Below are 19,786 nucleotides of genomic sequence, written 5' to 3' on the forward strand. Positions count from 1 at the left end.
TAGAACGGCTGATATTGTGCAATGCTCTCCATCGTTGTTTTTCCCAATGCTAATGACTGGCAGCTGTGACGTAATCGCTCTTGTCGAAAGCGTGCAGACGACACAAAACACATCTGCTCGCAGTGGCGATACAATCCAAACTGATTCAAGTTTTGTTGAGAGGCTTGTTTCTACCTGATTCTACCTTTGTAGCTTTTTCACTAATGGGCGGTCCTAACGGCTATAAAAATAGCCGCATTCAGAATTTTAATGTTGATTATTTCATTTCGGATTTGCATAATTTATTGAAAGAAACTATCAATATGCTGAAGGGACTCGTTTCTAGCATTCAGAAAAGTCAAATTGCGTAATTCTCTACGACATTAAACTCTGGAACATTTTTCGCATAAACAAAGAAGGCTTCACTTGATCTCGATTACTGTGAGTTTCACACAGCGAAAAGTGCACAAATCTAAGCAAACTGTTCTAGATTTGCCGTAAACTGAGGATATTTCCCTACGATTTGCGAACAACAAATCCTAATAGTTCTTTAGAAAACTTTTAGAGCCATTAGAACGGCTGATACTGTGCAATGCTCTCCATCGTTGTTTTTTTTCCCAATGCTAATGACTGGCAGCTGTGACGTAATCGCTCTTGTCGAAAGCGTGCAGACGACACAAAACACATCTGCTCGCAGTGGCGATACAATCCAAACTGATTCAAGTTTTGTTGAGAGGCTTGTTTCTATCTGATTTCGTTTGTAGCTTTTTCACTAATGGGCGGTCCTAACGGCTATAAAAATAGCCGCATTCAGAATTTTAATGTTGATTATTTCATTTCGGATTTGCATAATTTATTGAAAGAAACTATCAATATGCTGTAGGGATTCGTTTCCAGCATTCAGAAGAGTCAAATTGCGTAATTCTCTACGACATTAAACTCTGGAACATTTTTCGCAAAAAAAGGCTTCACTTGATCTCGATTACTGTGAATTTCACACAGCGAAAAGTGCACAAATCTAAGCAAACTGTTCTTGATTTGCCGTAAACTGAGGATATTTCCCTACGATTTGCGAACAACAAATCCTAATAGTTCTTTAGAAAACTTTTAGAGCCATTAGAACGGCTGATACTGTGCAATGCTCTCCATCGTTGTTTTTTCCCAATGCTAATGACTGGCAGCTGTGACGTAATCGCTCTTGTCGAAAGCGTGCAGACGACACAAAACACATCTGCTCGCAGTGGCGATACAATCCAAACTGATTCAAGTTTTGTTGAGAGGCTTGTTTCTACCTGATTTCGTTTGTAGCTTTTTCACTAATGGGCGGTCCTAACGGCTATAAAAATAGCCGCATACAGAATTTTAATGTCGATTATTTCATTTCGGATTTGCATATTTTATTGAAAGAAACTATCAACATGCTGAAGGGACTCGTTTCTAGCATTCACAAGGACCAAATTGAGGAACTCACTGCGATATTCACCTCTTTTCGGAACATTTTTCCCGGACGATTTGTTGTACAGCAGCAGATATTTTGTTCTCTTCCTTAGAACGCGTTCTGATTCTTATCACTCTCTCAGAGGGTAAATTTTGAAAAGGCACCCCATAGTAAAGTAAGTCGTATTCACGACAAAAATGGGTTGTATAGAGGTACAGTAAAGTAAATTCTGCATAATTCTTTAGGAGTATTATTATGGTTTTAAGAAGAACCGAATAGAAGTCTGGAATAGAGAACTGGACCCTGAGTTCAAGACCTAAATTTAGATCCAATAACAGACTCAGAATCCAGTTTCAGTCGCTGCTGGTTCTCGTCTTGATGGCCAGCAAGCGAATGAGAGATGCGACCTGAGCGTTTGAGGTTGTAACCACGCAGAAGGTGCATTCTCCGTCGCTGCTGGTTGATGATTCCACTCCCACGACGTCTGCTTCCATCGAACGCACGAAAAGAAATGATCGATTTTCGACCACGGTTCCCCTTTTATACGCATTCAGTTGAAGATATGTGCCTGACTACCTCAAAATCGTCGTCCTTGCGCGAAAAACCCAAGCGAAAGTAAAGAATTTTCCGCGTTGTTTTCAAATTTTAAGAAAACTTAATTTTTGAGTAGTTTGTGGTTATCGCACACTGATCAAAATATTATCCTGAATTCCTGATCATATTTTTGATGAAATGGTGAAAGAATTATGTTGCTACCATTAATACAAGTCGAGATATTCACGATTAAGTTCTGCCCATTCTTCCATATGGCTAATTTTGAAAAGGCGCCCCATAGTAAAGTAAGTCGTATTCACGACAAAAATAGTCTAAAGGCGTCAAATCGCATGATCTTGGTGGCCAACTTACCGGTCCATTTCTTGAGATGAATTGTTCTCCGAAGTTTTCCCTCAAAATGGCCATAGAATCGCGAGCTGTGTGGCATGTAGCGCCATCTTGTTGAAACCACATGTCAACCAAGTTCAGTTCTTCCATTTTTGGCAACAAAAAGTTTGTTAGCATCGAACGATAGCGATCGCCATTCACTGTAACGTTGCGTCCAACAGCATCTTTGAAAAAATACGGTCCAATGATTCCACCAGCGTACAAACCACACCAAACAGTGCATTTTTCGGGATGCATGGGCAGTTCTTGAACGGCTTCTGGTTGCTCTTCACTCCAAATGCGACAATTTTGCTTATTTACGTAGCCATTCAACCAGAAATGAGCCTCATCGCTGAACAAAATTTGTCGATAAAAAAGCGGATTTTCCGAATGGACCACCTAAGACGCAGCCGCGGTCAACATTTAAATGAAATTATCTTCAAAAAGTAAATGTCATGTACCAATCTAACGTTTAAAATAAAGAACCGATGAGATTTTGCAAATTTTATGCGTTTTATTGTTTAAAAAAGTTCTCAAGCTCTTAAAAAATCACCCTTTAGAAGCTCTACAAAAATTTTCACATCGTCATATAAAAATGAAGTAACTAAAACAACTGTTCAACTTATCAAACATTTTTTGTAAATGCCTGTCATAATTGGCATTGGGTACAATATGTGCCGAAATGGCTCTATATCTCGAGTGAAGAAAAAAATTAGTGAATTTATGCTCTCCGCAAGGCAAAAAATGATAAGCCGAATTGAAAACCTCGCACTAAAAACTATTTTGCTGCTGATTCCGCATAGTCTCGGCTGCCTCAGGAAATTTTAGCTAAGCGTGTGCAGTTTTCTTCATTTTAAGAAAAACAATTCGAAACTTGCAAATAAGTTGTACCAGATTTATCTGCTTGAAATGAACGCAAAACTTGCCGACATGAGAATATTATCATAAAAGTTTCAGAAATTCAGCATTACATACGCAATGAAAACAAAAATCAAATCAGATAATTTGTATTTGGTTTTCATCTCGCGAAAAACTGCACAGACCTGACATCACTTTTCAAAGATATTGAACAAAATGTTAAGTTCATCATAGTTACTCTCATAGTTATGTATTACCGCTTGAGCAACTTATTTTTGTAACTAAAGCACATGGGCTCACCAAAATAATACCTACAGTGGGTATCACAAATGTCGGGTTCACTAAAATGAATGACTAAACTGTATTGTTGTTAAAGTCAACTAGTTTGATAAAAATACAAACAAAAATTTCTCTTTTCAACATTTACATATGTATATTTCCTTTTATTTAGGTAAAATAAATCGTTACGTAGGGTGAACCATTTTCTTTTCAACACACTGTAACCCTCGATGCCATAATGGTAAATATTGAAAAAGAATTCATTTCAAGATTTTTCATATTCATTGAATCATCAATATAATTAAAATCGTCTGAAAAGGTGTATGAATGTTTGATAGCTCTCTTAAACATATTTCAAACACTATCTCGATCAAATTCATTGAAAAGAATAGATTGTTATTTTCATAGAAATTGATGTACAATCATCAAAACACGTACATTCGAAGGCGCTTTAAAATTTCAGGCGTACGGAGACATGTTTCACCATAAAAATGCAGTTCGTTGTTGATTTTCTATTAACTAAAACATGAAAAATCAATTCTACAATATGTAGTATTACCATTTATTTGTGTGCAGAATGTTTCTAAAGTTGCATATTTGTGTTACGAGCAGTTGTATTGAAAATCAAATGTGAAACTTATTCATTAGAAATTATGTTTGCTATGTTTTTTATAAACATCAATTCAATTCTTGTTTACATTACGAAGTAGTTTCCATGAGTTTCATAATCGTTTTTTGCTGATTCAATTGCAGCATTTGTAATGGGATCGATGCATGAGTTTTTGTATCAGTTGCACAATAATTGTGAATAAATGTTCGTAACAACGGAAGAACTTAGAGGTATGTTGCACAACAAAGAAAAATTGCGCTTTTTCCATAACACAACAGTCACCAAAATAGTAATAAAAACTAATAAATTGATAAATTGGACAATCAGTAGTAAAATACAGGACAGCAACTTAACGTGCTATTTGGGAAAGCTTCAAACGAACTACGATCAACTAACTGATGATGTGAAATAAGCGTGCAAGTTTTATTCGTATTCACGTCATCCAGTTTTGTCTCTGACATTACAAACCCGTACTTTTTCATGTCTATTACGCATTATGTTAGGATGACTCAAAATCATTTGAAAACTGTTGACAGAGATAGAACTGCAAACAATCGAACTAGTGAATTTATTCAAAATATTTTAATTTGTTTTTGTTACGTAATCTGTGTATCATCCACAGTACTTTTCCATTTTTCCAAACTATTTTGATTCGTTTCCTTATTGGGTTGCAATCTGAAACAGCAACAGTGCCCATTCGAATCTTCCTGTTGGATTCTCATTAGAATCGTTTCTGTTTTGATGGGATTTTATATTTACCAATGTTTCTTACCTCAGTTTATTACCTGTACAGTTCACGATTTAGAAGAATAGTATTTTTTTCTGTCGGAATTTTGACGCCTCTAATCGCAGTAGGCCATGATTTTTTTTATTCAATATTACAATATATTTTTGGGCACACTGCTTAAGCTCTAAGATGTCATGGTTATTTTTTAATCTTAATTAACGACTAACTTATAACTAGAATTGTATCATTAGAATATATCATCATAGACTCTCGAAAATCCAGCTTTCAGCTGGCGATCGGAAGTGGTTAGCAGCCCTTACACGTGACAATATTATTGTCAATCCAAAGTATTGTCCAATTGGCTTGATAACTTGAGTCCGAGTTTTTCGAAAAATTGAAGCGTTTGGCACTTTAAATATTGTAAATGAATATTAAAATATTGAGAGAAGAGGTCATTGCACATATTTAACACTTTCTCTCTGGAGAGAAAGTATTGTCAGATTGATGAGCAGGTTTGATTTTCTGACAATATTTTCGTCAATCCAATGAAGTTTCCATTACACGATCAAAAGTATTGTCAATACTCCTTGTACTGACAATAATATTGTCTCGTGTAAGGGCCGCTGTTGATGAATTGAATACAGTAGGCCATGATGCTATACCGAATGTAATCATTCGTAACCATTTGTTTCCGAGTAATCTTTCCCTCCTTCCTCATGGTTTTGAGTTGTGATTACTCAGATTCATAAACTGGAATAATATGAAGGGTGGCAAGTGACCGGGAAAATCGGGAAAACCGGGAAAAAGTCGGGAATTTCGGTTCACCGGGAAAAACCGGGAAAAAGTCGGGAATTTTAGCACAAATCCTGGAAAAAATTTACTAGCCCTAATCGTAGTAAATCATCATTTTCCTGATTAAACAAATGAAAAGTTGGAGCCATATGTTTCGTTTTGTGTTTAAGTGCGAAGTTCAGTAAAAGTTTTAAAAAATCGTATTGTTCCACACAGATTTTATGGTACAAAATCCATTGGAGATGGGACCAACATCCCATGTTTCGTTCAACAATTGTAAGGGTTTGGCAGCAATTTTTAATGGATCAGAAAACATTTCTTAGTTGTTTTCAACAACAGCACATCCAACGGATGCTTCTGCTGGATTTCTGTTAAATTTCAGAATAAGCTTGCATAATATGATTGCAAAAGAAATATCAGGAAACACGTATAAATAAAATTATGAAAAAATCTTAGGAACCTTCATGTTTTTGAGTGTGTTAATGATTGTCCTAAAGCTTGCTTCAAATAGAATTGGAACAAAGACAATTGCCTGTATTTCAGTTATTTATTATTGTATTCAAGATCTTTTTTTATACAAATGTAGCGTTTTCTTCATACTTTTAAGAAAAAATACGGATAAAATTATTCGTCACGGTTTTGAAGGAATTCTCGATTTTTTCCTGTAACACGGCTCAGTAGGCGGCGCACACATTCTTCGTCCATCGTTTTAGCTATCTTATTCCACCAGGTCGTCATCTGATTGATGTCTTTGACAACGTTTCCCTTTGCCTTGAGTCTCCTCTTCATGATTGCCCAGTATTTCTCAATAGGGCGAAACTGGGGGCAGTTGGGTGGGTTAAGGTTTTTCGGAACAAACTGGACCACTTTCTCTGCATACCATTCTCAAACGACTTTGCTGTAATGACAGCTTGCCAAATCTGGCCAAAACATTACAGGATGGTCGTGGGATCGAATGAACGGCGAAATTCGTTTTTGGAGACACTCTTTTTGGTATAGTTCCGATGTCGTTGTCTTATTTGTAACGAAAACTTTCGTTTTTTTGCCGCAGCTGCAAATGCCCGGCCAAATCATAAATTTTCTTGCAAATTTGTCGGCAAAAACAAATTTAAATTTGGCTGGAACATCCCCCCGAGCCGTTGCCAAGTAAAATTTTTGACCTGGGATTTGACCGAAGTCAGCCTTGACACAGGTTCCATCGTCCATCAGAAGACACCCGTTGAACTTGGTCAGCACCTGGTCATATAGTTTCCGAGCACGAATTTTGACCACACTATTCTGTTTCATGGTCCGATTTGGCTGTTTGCTAGCTCGATACGACTTGATTCCTTCCCGGAGTCGAGTTCTTCTCACGGTACTATGGGCAGCACCGAATTTTCTGGCCAAATCACGGTCCGACAGATTAGAATTCCTCTTAATCGTCTTCAAAATCTTACCACGCAATTTTCGGTCGTCAGTTCGACTCCGACGATCGGCTTGAGGCTTCCGAATCGTCGTCAATGTTTTCTTATACCGTTTGATAACACAATTGTGCACAATTTTTTTTCCTTCTTTCGGCTTCCATGTTGATTGTTTACAAAATACAGTCGATTTTCGGAATGTCAAAAATCATACGTGAAGCTGACAAAATTCCCGACACGTGGGCGCCAAGAGCTTCCAAATCCGTCCACCAGGAGCGCCACAATATGAGCAAAAGTTTGTTCCAATTCTAAATGAAGCAAGCTTTAATTGCATCATATGTAATTTGTCTCAGTAATGTCATCTTGAGACAATACTTGTGTTGTAATCTTGGTATTGATTTAAATAGGATTCATAAAATTTAAAAAGCTGTCGACTTGGATCTTGTCCACCGTTTGCAATGAGGATTTGTATTCCTTCTTTGAGAGCTAAAATTGGTTTCTGAGAGTTTGTTAAAAACCTTAGAAAGGTTTAGAAGATGGTTTGATTTGTTAAGTGAATGTTTTATGTTTAATTTATATTAAACATCATTACCTATGGATTTCATAGTAGGATTCACAAGAATGCGGGTGTTGATGTCGACGAAGAATCGAACTTAGATCATCTCAGTCACTAGAAGCATAGATTGTTGTTGTTTTTCCAGAGCGACAAGAGTCCATTTTAAGAATTGAAAAGGATTTTGATCTGTTTCGCCAAAATTCAATTTTGAAAGAATATCGTATATGTTGTTAGATGGAATCGGGAGGAAAATTGTTTCTTGTTCATTTTTAACTTTAGGTATACATTTTTTAGACTATACTAGGCTAATATAGTATTGGAACACACTAGAGATGGGCAATCCGTTCACGAACAGTTCAACGAGTTATTTCTTCTCGAAGAATGAGCGAATTTTAGTTCTTTATTTAAGAATAATAGTGAAATGAAAAAAAAATCGAATTCTTAGAGGATGTATACAAGTTAGTTGCGTTTTTCGGAATGTTTGCTGGTTTGAGGAATGGGGTAGAAGTTACACACATTCGTGACCTTTGATAACGTATAAAAAAGAATGATTGTTGGTAAAAATACATGCAAAAAGTACTCACTATTATTGAATTTGAATTCTGTAGCTCTCATATTTTTTTCGAAGAAACATACAAAGTTTCATAAGAACGAAACCAAAATGGTTAAAACCGGGATAAAATAAATGATATATAAAAATGAAGAACGAAAGAACGGCTCAATAGAACTAATTCTTTCGGTAGAACTATTAAGTTTTGAGCGATTCATTGTAATGAACGGTTTTGCCCATCTCTAGAATACACTCCTAGTTTGAATCCTAAGAGTCTTAAGAACTACTGATTTTGCAGAAAGCCTTAACAAGACTTATTTAGTGGTAGTCTTACAAAAGACTGAATAGTTCGGATAATAACAATTTCAATTTTAATTATAAAGCTTTAAATTTAATTCTTCATTATTTGGCTTTCAAACGACTGATGGTATTTCTGGCTACCCAGAAAACACTAACAATAATCGTTTTTGGGGTAAAAGCTGCACATAAGAGAATTATTGAAGAGAGCATGCAGTCTGAATAAAATGTGTTGATTTTTAGACAAAATTGCAAGAATTTTAATGCTATATTCCTTCGTGAAATGCAAGAATTATTTCTTTTATCATATCCGCTTTGAAATAGTCAAAAAGATTGAGTTTTTGTCTTTAAGAGCTAGTACATGCGAATAACGTTAGTAGCAAAGTAACAAACAAAATAAAGATGGAATACATTGAGCTGGGTGGTACTGTTGGTTCTAAACATGAATATTTGAACAAATTGTGGATGAGGTTTTTAAACGTCGTTCCAAGGATTTTTCAAATCATAAATCTTTTAATAAGCAAATTCTCATACTTAAACAAAAACATTTTGAAAGTCTTGTGGCTCAGCGTTTCGTTGATAATGTTATATTGAATGCTGGGAGCGTAATTAACAAAACAGCACTCGAAATCATATAATCGATACAAGGAGACTGTCGAACCGAAGAAACAGTTTCTAATCAAGATTAGAGCTTATATTTTCACTCTGCTGATCTCCACCTGTTCACCCTTTTCACAACCGGAAGTCGGATCCGGATGAAATTCGTATGGGACCACAAAAAAATCGGTTCAGCTATCTCTGAGAAAATTGATCGCTCACAAACGTTACATACATAAACAAACATACACAATTTCTTATCTTTACGAACTGATTCGAATGGAATATGACACTTAGCCCTCTGGGCCTTGGTTCTAAAATCGGTTGTCGCAGTGATTGTATAACTTATCTATATGAGAAAACCAAGAACGACTTCTTCCCATTGTTATGTGCACTTGACATTATGAATATTTTCTATTTCTAAATCGAGATACTCAAAAAATACTTTATTTTTCAACTCTCGATGTTCTTTTGGATATGGGATTTTTAGAAATATTGAAAAAAAACTGAATATAGACGATTGGAGCCTGTTCTAAAAACCGGGAATTTATTGTCTCGCGCACCGGGAAAACCGGGAAAAAATCGGGAAATTTAAATCGGCAATTCACTTGCCACATGTTAAAATTTGAAAATGAATTTAGTTTTCTCGCATCGATTCATACATTAGAGTAAGTTGAGTTTTCAAACATTTGATTGACAATAATGTTTCTTGTAGTTCAGAGCGTTTTCATTATCGCGGAATATTCTTATCGAATTTAAGAAAGCAAGAATACATTGTTTTTCATTGCCGTTTCTAGGTCTGGTTTTTGAAACCATGAATCATCAATCATAGAGGATTTCAATAGAAATTTTGTGGTTTCAATTATGCTAAGTGAGAAGTCCAATTTTAAAGATATGGAAATCGTCCAATTTTGACTCCAAACCGGTCTAAAGGAAACGATTTTGAAACACTTTTGCGCTCCCCATTTAAAAGAAAGAAGAATGAGTATTAATGAAGACGAATATCTTTATTTTGAGTGCAAAGAACTGAAATTTTGAGTAAACAATACTCTAATTTTGAGTAGAAAATACTTTAATCTACTCAAAAATGTGTAGATTAATGGTAACTCAAGTTTATGAATTTGAGTGGTATATCACTCAATTTTGAGTTACTGTTCAATGAGGGTGAAAAGATTTGAAGAATAGATGGTCAAATTCCGAGAACTGCATGCTAAAGGTCACTTGCCTCATTTGTAGTAAGTATTAAAAACACGTACTCGAATCTGGACCGTCAAACAGAAAAAAAATGAAAGTGGCATTGCCTCCTGCGTTTTGCAAAGGTCTCTCGAAATAGAGAGAGTCGTTTGTCAAAAATTAAAAAAAAACACGAATTGTTACCTCTTTTTTTAATTTATAATCGCATTCGGCATGCTTCACCGGGTCTTGACGAGATTGTTTCCCATAGTCAAAACAACATTTTTATTCGAGCGAATTCTCTGATCTCGTCTAGCCCGAAGAAAAAATGGAATGTACACATCAATTGATAGTCAAGGTTGGTGTTTTTGTTTTTTTTTATTTATCATCTCTTTATGCGCTCCGCTTTCATAACATTTCGCATGTCTCTTTCTAGCAGCGGACAAATGCGTGCTTTTCGGATTAGCGTTTTCGGGCGCGTTTGTTCGAGTGACAGATTTCGTTCGAAAGTTTAGGTGACCGTAATCGCGCTTAAGTAGTGAACACCGCAATTGATCCTTAACCAATGCAAAAAAATAAAACTAGATCGATCGTTTGCTGGACCAGAACCGGCTCCCGATAGTGGTGGGCGGTACGAACTACTACATCGAGAGCGTCCTCTGGCGGGTGCTGATCGGCCATGGCATCCGGGAGGAACGCGGTCCCCATCGCCGACCCGAAGTCATAAATCGTGACCCGAACGACAACAAAAGACCAAAATTTTCAACCGGCATCGATTGCCAACAGCAAAAAGCCGCCGCCGATGGTGCGGGTTCAGGGCCATCGGCGAATTGCGTCGTCGGTGATAGTGGTGCGGAAGGGAAGGATGATAACATTGTAACGAACGAGGATAAGGTGGTCGCGGAAAGCGAAAGTTCACCGGTGGAGGTAGAGGTAGTGGGTTCTACGCGTGGAACGAATCATCCGTCGGAGGAAGCGAACAATACCCGGAAAGTGCGTGAGGTGAAAAGTGAAGACGATCGTGGTGATGTCGCTCTCAAGGTTGTCCAAGATGAACCGATGGTAGTAAACAGTGAAGAAGAAGAAGAAGCACCGACAGCTGCCGAAGTGGATGAAGTACTGCGGATGACGACCGAACAAATGGAGCAGCTGGATTCGGAACCGTTGCACCGGGTGCTACGGCGGGTTGATCCGGTTACGGCTGATCGGTTGCATCCGAACAACAAGCGGAAGATTATCAGGTGAGTGAAAGTTTAACTCTTTTCATCTTGTCTCGATATAAAAATGAATCAGTCGAAACTATTTGGATACATATAACGTTATTTTAACAAATTTTTTGATTTTTTAATATTAAAATCAAAAGATTTTGTCGCTACTATTTTGAAGTGATTAGGGAATTATCATTTCAACTAGACTTTTGACTTAGTTCGAAAGGTCAGTTAGTAAAGATCGAACAAAACGAGTCAGGACTGGAACTGAATCGTCGGCCTGGCATGCACATTATTAAAATCTCAAACTGTAACTCAAAAACTGTTACTTGTCCAGAAATCAGTAGTTGAAGGAAATCTGTTGAACAATCTTAAAATATTAACTGTAAAAAAATAGATAAATGCTGTTTACTAGGAACAAAATATGCCCTAGAGCAAGATTCGATCCGGTGTTCTTTCGAGTGATAGGTTCGCAGGTTCGAATCCTGGTGGAGGACGTATTTTTTTACTAATGTTTTCGATACACTTTCAAGGAATTTTTCTATTTATAGCCATCAATTTCAAAAAATTCTATAAAGGTTGTGCATGTGTCGATAAGTAGTTAGCAACATTCAAACAGTTATTACTCTGAAATGGCTTAATTTTTTGCAGCGTGTTTTGAGGTGACATGTTTGTTAACATGTCAATAAAAGCTGCGCAATCGATTGGTTCCAACAATGAGTCGAATTGATCCGGAAACGCGAAAGAAAATTCTGCACGCTTGGTGCCCAGAAAGTGGTGTCACGTACAACGAAACTGCAAAACGGGTGAAAGTGCACCACACCAGTGTCAAAAATATTATCGAGAAGTTCGGTAAGACCCTTTCACATGAAGGATTTGCCCCGATCCGGTAGGAAAACGGGTCCCAGCCAGCCCGGCCGGGACTTAAAAGTGGTTGAGTACATCAGGAAAAACCCATCGGCGTCGACGCGGGATTTGGCCAAGCAGTTCAACACCAGCATTGGGATGATTCAACGGATCGAAGTTCGGAACTCGCTGAAAACGTACAAGAAATAGAAGGTGACGAAAAAGTACCTGGTATAGCAAGTTCAGGCCGAAACAAGAGCGCGAAAACTGTATAACCGGATTCTACAGAATAAAGACGGATTCATCCTGATCGACGACGAAACCTACGCCAAGGAAGACTCTCGAGCGCTGCCCGGACCGCAATATTATACGTAATCGGTGTACCAAAACCTGGACGAGGCTGACACCACGGTGGCGATGGAAAAGTTTGGGCAGAAGGTGTTGGTCTGGCAAGCAATTTGTACCTGTGGTTTGCGGTCATCGATTTTCTTCACGAAGGGCACAATTTACGCCAAGGTGTACGAGGGAGAATGTTTGAAGAAGAAAATGCTGCCTCTGTACAGAAAGCATAAGGCTCCTTCTCTCTTCTGGCCGGATTTGTTTTCAGCCCACTACGCCAACTCCGTACTACAGTGGTTGTCAAAAAATAATATACAATTCGTGGAAAAGGACATCAACCCACCGAACTGCCCGGATCTTCGGCCAATTGAAAGGTATTGGGCAATTGTCAAGCGGCACTTTCGAAAGGAAGGTACAGTGTCCCAAAACATGCAGGAGTTCAAAAAAAGTGGACAGCTACCTCCAGGAAAGTCACAAAAGTAACTGTGCAAAATTTAATGAAGGATGTCAAGTCCGAAGTGCGAGCGTTTCACAGAAACTAGGATTTTCTTCAATATAATCAGTTAAATGCATAAAAATGTAATTTTTCTTTAATATATCGAAAACTGATGTCAAAATATGTTTTTTTCGCATTTTGGCATTAAAAATGCCTTACTCTTCACTATATGGGGCCGGGTGTCAATTAAAAGTTTTAAAAATAGTCGCGTAACCTTTTTGTGTCATAATTTTGAACGTTAATAACTCAGTCATTTGTTGATGGATTGATATAATTTAACAACCAATAGATTCGGAAACTTTTAACTTAAACATGTATGGCAACGTCTTTTCAGTATTTCAATAGCATACTATTGAAAAAATGGTTGGAATCGACCTATGTTTTCATCCACCAATCCCTGTTGTACAAAATGACGTCAACTTCTTGTTCGGCATAGGAGGCTTTGCGTCATGCATAAAAAACACCGTATCGTTATGCGTAGTATGAAGAGAAATCTATAAATAAAGGCTGCACAACATTTCTTTGCCTAGTTGATGTTTGACTGTGAATGAAACAAGTAGCTTGTCCAGTGAGCTGGATTGTATATGCGTTCACTTGCTGGATTGTCGCTTTTGGATTATTTGTTGGTGAAATTTCCTGTTGTCTGCGCAACACCGTGTTCGCTTGAGTATCTTATATATCATCTGGCTATTGAAGAACCGAATCAGCGTGGTTACCGATTCCTTTGAAATATCCCATGTATTTAGCAAATTACATTTCGCTTCCCGAGGCTGAGTGTCAATTTAAAACATGCAAAACTAATCGCGTAACACTTTTCTGTCATAATTTTGAACGCTTATAACTCAGTCATTTGTTGATGGATTTATATAATTCAACAAACAATCGATTCGGAAACATTTAACTTAAACTTATGAGACAACGTCATTTGAATATTTCAACTGCATACCATTGAAAAATTGGTTTGAATTGAGTATTTTATGTTGGTTCTCTGGTAACTATCAGGCCAATTTAGAATTATCAGCGATAGATTTTTCGGATCTAATTTGCAGCGCTTGTTCCTCGAAGATTTGTTAATGCATTTTCCTAATTTAAATGATTCCAAAGCTTCAATATTGTAAGATTAAAAATGTTTAATTTGTCAACGGATCGGTTTGCATATTTAAATCTCCATTCCCATACAAACAAAACGGTGGCGCGAAAATGGATTCAGTATAAAGTTGTGTTATGATGATAATCATAGAAACTTCTTCTTCATTATATGTGACTGAACAAGTTGTTGTCCCACCAGGTATTAAACGCTTCAAAAGATTCAAAATTAAATTCTGAAACTTATTTAAAAGCGGTCTCCTTGGTTTAGTAGTATAAATGAGTTCCACAGGCTCACATATACAGTACAATTAGATACAATATCATATAGTATCAAAGATAAGCTCAAGGTAAGTTTACTTGCGATTTTACATGTATCGTTTAAATAGGAACCCTCGTAGAATTAGGTTAAACGCCAGTTTCAGTTCAATTATTATTTGCTTCAAAACAATAAGCGTCTGTAACTATGACAATGTTCATTCCTAATAACATCAAGTTACAATATGAACAAAATTTCGGAATTTTGTTGCGCATCCATTCCGTATATTCCTAATATGCCAAAGCGAAAATCAATGCAAGTAACTAAATATTTTATGCGGACTGTTTCACATGTTTTCTTCCTCGTATTTTTGCCATATTATTTACCGACACTTTCCGATGATTATCGTCGATTTTGAAGAAGGATTAATAAAATTACACTATTACTGAGTTTACCGGCACAACATTTTTCGTTAAAATAACTAAAATGTTCTCTTGGATCGATTAACTGTTTATAAAATTAATAAGTTTGTACGTTTCTCGAAAATTATTATCGTTTCATTTGTTCAGGTTTAAATCTTTAGGTTGTTTGTATCTAAAATTGAGCTTGCAAGTAACTTCGAATTCATCATAATTGACTTCTAGTTAAAGGGCGTTATTCAAAAACTTAACAATGTAAAAATTTGTGGAAAGGGATCAAAATTGAATAGAATCAATTATCAAGAAAGAATCTAATTGTCAATTTTATCATTCGCTAACAATCTAAGCGCTTAAACTAGAGCAAGTTTGAATTTAGTCAATTGAATAAGTTTTTAGTTTAGTGTATCATCATCATTATCATCTTTATTTTTGTATTAATTATGAAGACCCTAGAAACGTTCCATTTTTAATGCTATTGTGCTCGGTCGTGTCTTGAATACAACCCTCTAATTTTTTTTTTATTGAATAATCAATGTTGCTAACTACTTTTCGATATACTCATTATTGGTGTGATAATGCCTTTCTCTTGTCATTAAAACATTTGTAAAATGTCTATCCTCGGTCATTAGTATTGTGAGCTTATCAAATTACCTAATAGTAGGTTGCAAACGAGTCATCCGCGAGAAAATTCAGCCAGTCGGTTACGTCACTTATACTATTATTTCTATAGAACAATTTGGTTTTCGAACTTCAAACAACAATTCGGTAGAAGTTTTCAAACGAGCCTTGGCTTTCCATTTTCTCATAGATGGATTGAGCGGTAAAAATACTATGTGGAATGATAAATTCCGGGCCTCTCACAGAAAAGACGTGAATAGTTTCGAGCCGTGTCTATTATGCCTTTAGATGTTCCAATACCAAGTTTCATGACAATCAATCCACTAGTGTTCGAGTAACAGCTGATCGTGTCCGACGAGTTGTAATTTTCATTAAGCTATGGAAAAAGACGCACCAAGTGCATTCATACATAAAAGCAACGGTGAAATTGAATGATTGGCGGTACGGATTGGTACACCATCCCCCGTATTCTTCAGACCTGCCCCCCAGCGACTTTTATCTATTTCCAAATCTAAAAAGGAAATTTTCGTCGAATGATTGAGAAATCTTTTTTTTTTTCAAAATGTTGAAGGACCGTTGAATCGAGTGTAACGCTCTAGATGGATATTAAGGAGTGTATCGAAAATAAGCTAACAGATCGGCTGAAAAGTTCGTATCGTTTCTATGAGAGGGCGCCACTAGAATTAAATCCATATCATTTTCAGTTAGTACCAACCTTCAAAAGATACGTGTATAAATTTGACAGCAGTCTGATTATTAGTTTGTGAGATATTGCATTTTGAGTGAAGCTACTTTTGTTATTGTGAAGAAAATGGAAAAAAAAGGAATTTCGTGTGTTGATGAAACACTACTTTTTGACGAAAAAAAGTGCCGCCGATACCAAAAAATGGCTTGATGAGTGTTATCCAGACTCTGCACCGGGCGAAGCAACAATTCGTAAGTGGTTTGCAGAATTTCGTACTGGTCATATGAGCACCGAAGACGATGAACGCAGTGGACGTCCAAAAGAGGCTGTTACCGATGAAAACGTGAAAAAAATCCACAAAATGATTTTCAATGACCGTAAAGTGAAGTTGATCGAGATAGCTGACACCCTAAAGATATCAAAGGAACGTGTTGGGCATATTATTCACGAATATTTGGATATGAGAAAGCTTTGTGTAAAATGGGTGCCGCGTGAGCTCACAATCGATCAAAAACAACAACGAATTGATGATTCTGAGCAGTGTTTGGAGCTGTTATATCGAAATAAAACCGATTTTTTTCGTCGATATATAACAATGGACGAAACATGGCTCCATCACTTCACTCCGGAGTCCAATCGACAGTCAGCTGAGTGGACTGCACGCGATGAACCGAACCCAAAGCGTGGAAAGACTCAACAATCGGCCGGTAAGGTTATGGCGTCTGTATTTTGGGATTCGCATGGTATAATTTTCATCGACTACCTTGAAAAGGGAAAAACCATCAACAGTGACTATTATATAGCGTTATTAGAGCGTTTGAAGGACGAAATTTAAAAAAAAAACGGCCTCATTTGAAGAAGAAAAAAGTTTTGTTTCATCAAGACAATGCACCGTGTCACAAGTCGATGAAAACCATGCTGAAATTGAACGAATTGGGCGTCGAATTGCTCCCTCATCCACCGTATTCTCCAGATTTGGCCCCCAGTGACTTTTTCCTGTACTCAGACCTCAAGAGAATGCTTACTGGTAAAAAATTAAAAAGCAATGAAGAGGTAATCGCTGAAACTGAGGCCTATTTTGAGGCAAAAGACAAATCGTACTACAAAAATGGTATCGAAAAGTTGGAAGATCGCTATAATCGCTGTATCGCCTCTGATGGCAATTATGTTGAATAATAAAAACGAATTTTGGCAAAAAAAAATGTGTGTTTCTATTAAACGATACGAACTTTTCAGCCGAACTGTTATCCATATACATTTGTGTTGTACGCATGCATTTGTGATGGTTTTTTCATGCTCAGATCACAGCATGCTATGCGTTTGGCTGTCAGCACTCGTTTGTTTACTTGTTTGTGCGGTTGAAATTCTGCGTTTTCACAACGTCACGTATTGAAGAGGAAATGAAAATTAAGGTTCTGGACACTTGGCTAAGTGAGAAGGGTATTACTATGCGAAAATTAGCGAAGCGGCTTGGAATTCATAATGCCAGTGTTAAAACCGTCATTAATAAGTTTGGGGAACACTATTCTTTGGATGAGCTACCAGGAAGAGGCAGAAAACCCGGTTCTTCCAACCCGAAACTGAACCAGAAAGTGGTACCTTTAATCATGAAGAACAAATCAATGTCAATACGTGAGTTGGCAAAAAAACAGGAACGAGTGTCGGAATGACAAGCGTTTCAAGAGGCGAAATCACCTGAAGACCTACAAGAAGCAGAAATTCTCGAAACAAAGTGTAGAACAGAAGAAGCGAACAGCAACAAGGGCCCAGAATTTGTATTCGCGTCTTTTGCAGTGTCCGGATGCATGCGTTTTGATAGACGATGAGACTTATGTTAAGGAAAATTCAAAAACCTTTCCAGGTCCAGAATACTTCACTGTCGTCGTTGGGGAGGATGTGAGCGATGCGGTACTGGTATAGTACTGGTATGGCAAGCAATATGTTCCTGTGGTTTGAAGTCAACCATTTTTTACACTACCGGAACTATAAATGCAGAAATCTATCGATCTGAGTGTCTCCAGAAGAGATTGCTGCCTTTATATAAGAACCTTCACTGTTTTGGCCGGATTTAGCGTTGGCTCACTATGCCAAAACCACTCTCAATTGGCTTGCGGAAAAGGGTATTAATGTCGTTGAGAAAAATATCTATCCACTAAATTGCCCTCAGCTTGGACCCATCGAACGTTACTGGGCAATCGTGAAGAGGGTCTTCGAGAAGACTGGTAAGGCAGCTGGGAACATGCAGGAGTTCAAAAAAATTTAGGCTCAAGTGTCCAAAAAATGCGATGCAACACTTGTCCGGAACTTGAATAAGAGCGTTTGATCAAAAGTTCGAAAACTCGTGAAGGAATATTTTAAATTTTATCCGGTTTTCATTATGCTCAAGTAGTTTCAATAAAATATCGTTTTTTATCATAATTTTAAAGAAAAATTGGTGGATAACTTATTTTCGATACACTCCTTATAAATACAAAAAAAAATCTTAGAATTACCCAGAGTTTATTGATTTTTACAATAACTTTTTCTGCTTGTACTACTTAGTCTCGACCGGAATTCGCAGGTTTCCAAAAAGGAGTAATTAAAGTAGATTGAATTTATGGAGGAGGAAAACTGGGGTATAATATATTATTGATTTGTTTCATTTCGTTTTAGTCATGTGTAAAACCCCTTGGTTGTAGGTTAGTAAAATTTTATTTCTCATCAACTTTTGAAGGAATTATAGATACTTTTAGTCCACGTTTGACGAGTGTATATCAATAATGTATAGCTATAGAATTCTGAAAATACAATGTGGCGGCATTCGGATATTTTTTCAAATCGCTATATAATTTGTATTTTCGAGACAGGATTTACTAGTAAGTTATTGAAATTGATGTTTGAAAATTGGTTCTAACTCAATTTAGAAATCCCAGATGGCCACAGATTTGAAGTGATTTTTTGTAATTTAAATGAATGTATGAATAAATTTGAAAACTGCATATTTAATATCATCGTAATCGGTCTCCTTCACAACCCTGTGAATCATTACTTTCATGTGTTCCGCCTTATGCCGTTGCAATTCTGCAAACGAAAGATTGATAGCTCACAAAATTGACACAATTAATCAACTAGGACGCACAATTGTCAATATTCAGAAGTGTGGAAAGAGCATGTCAGTTTTATTCGTATTCACGTCAACCAATTATGTCTTTTACATTACCCACCTGCTTTCTATCAAGCATTGTTTGAATTCTTCGCTCTGAATATCCATTGAGCTTTCCGAAACCGAAGATGATTTTTTTTTCTTTTTTAGTATAGCATTTTTTCCCTGTGACGAGGTGAGCAATGAGCATGATTAGAAGTACAGGGTGTCCCATGAAAAATTTCGAATTAAAAAAATGCAATAGTTAAAGAAACGGTTTGATAGATTTCGATGATTATACATTTATTTTAGAAGTTGATTCATGAAATTTATTTATGAAAAATGCTTGGTTTCAACAGGACGGCGCTACGTGCCCGACAGCATGCGAAACAATCATTAAACTTTCTCATACATGTTTTCTTGGAAAACAATCAAATGTACAGTTTGCATATTGTTTGAAACACCACGTGTAGAATAAATTCAATTGTAGAATCGAAGAAACAATATATATAATTGTTGGAAATGAAAAAAA

The 19,786-nt window shown here is 36.8% G+C and overlaps 1 protein-coding gene across 1 annotated transcript in view; it reads left to right on the forward strand.

The window, feature by feature from the left end:
- LOC131425652 (tRNA dimethylallyltransferase) overlaps window positions 1-19,786 on the forward strand; it is a 434,718-nt gene that overhangs the window by 97,156 nt on the left and 317,776 nt on the right. The window contains exon 3 of the mRNA XM_058587709.1: window positions 10,763-11,418. Within this exon, the coding sequence (XP_058443692.1) occupies window positions 10,763-11,418 (656 nt within the window). The remainder of the gene's footprint in view (window positions 1-10,762; window positions 11,419-19,786) is intronic.

This window comes from Malaya genurostris, chromosome 1, assembly GCF_030247185.1.
Source record: "Malaya genurostris strain Urasoe2022 chromosome 1, Malgen_1.1, whole genome shotgun sequence".
Taxonomy (NCBI): domain Eukaryota; kingdom Metazoa; phylum Arthropoda; class Insecta; order Diptera; family Culicidae; genus Malaya; species Malaya genurostris.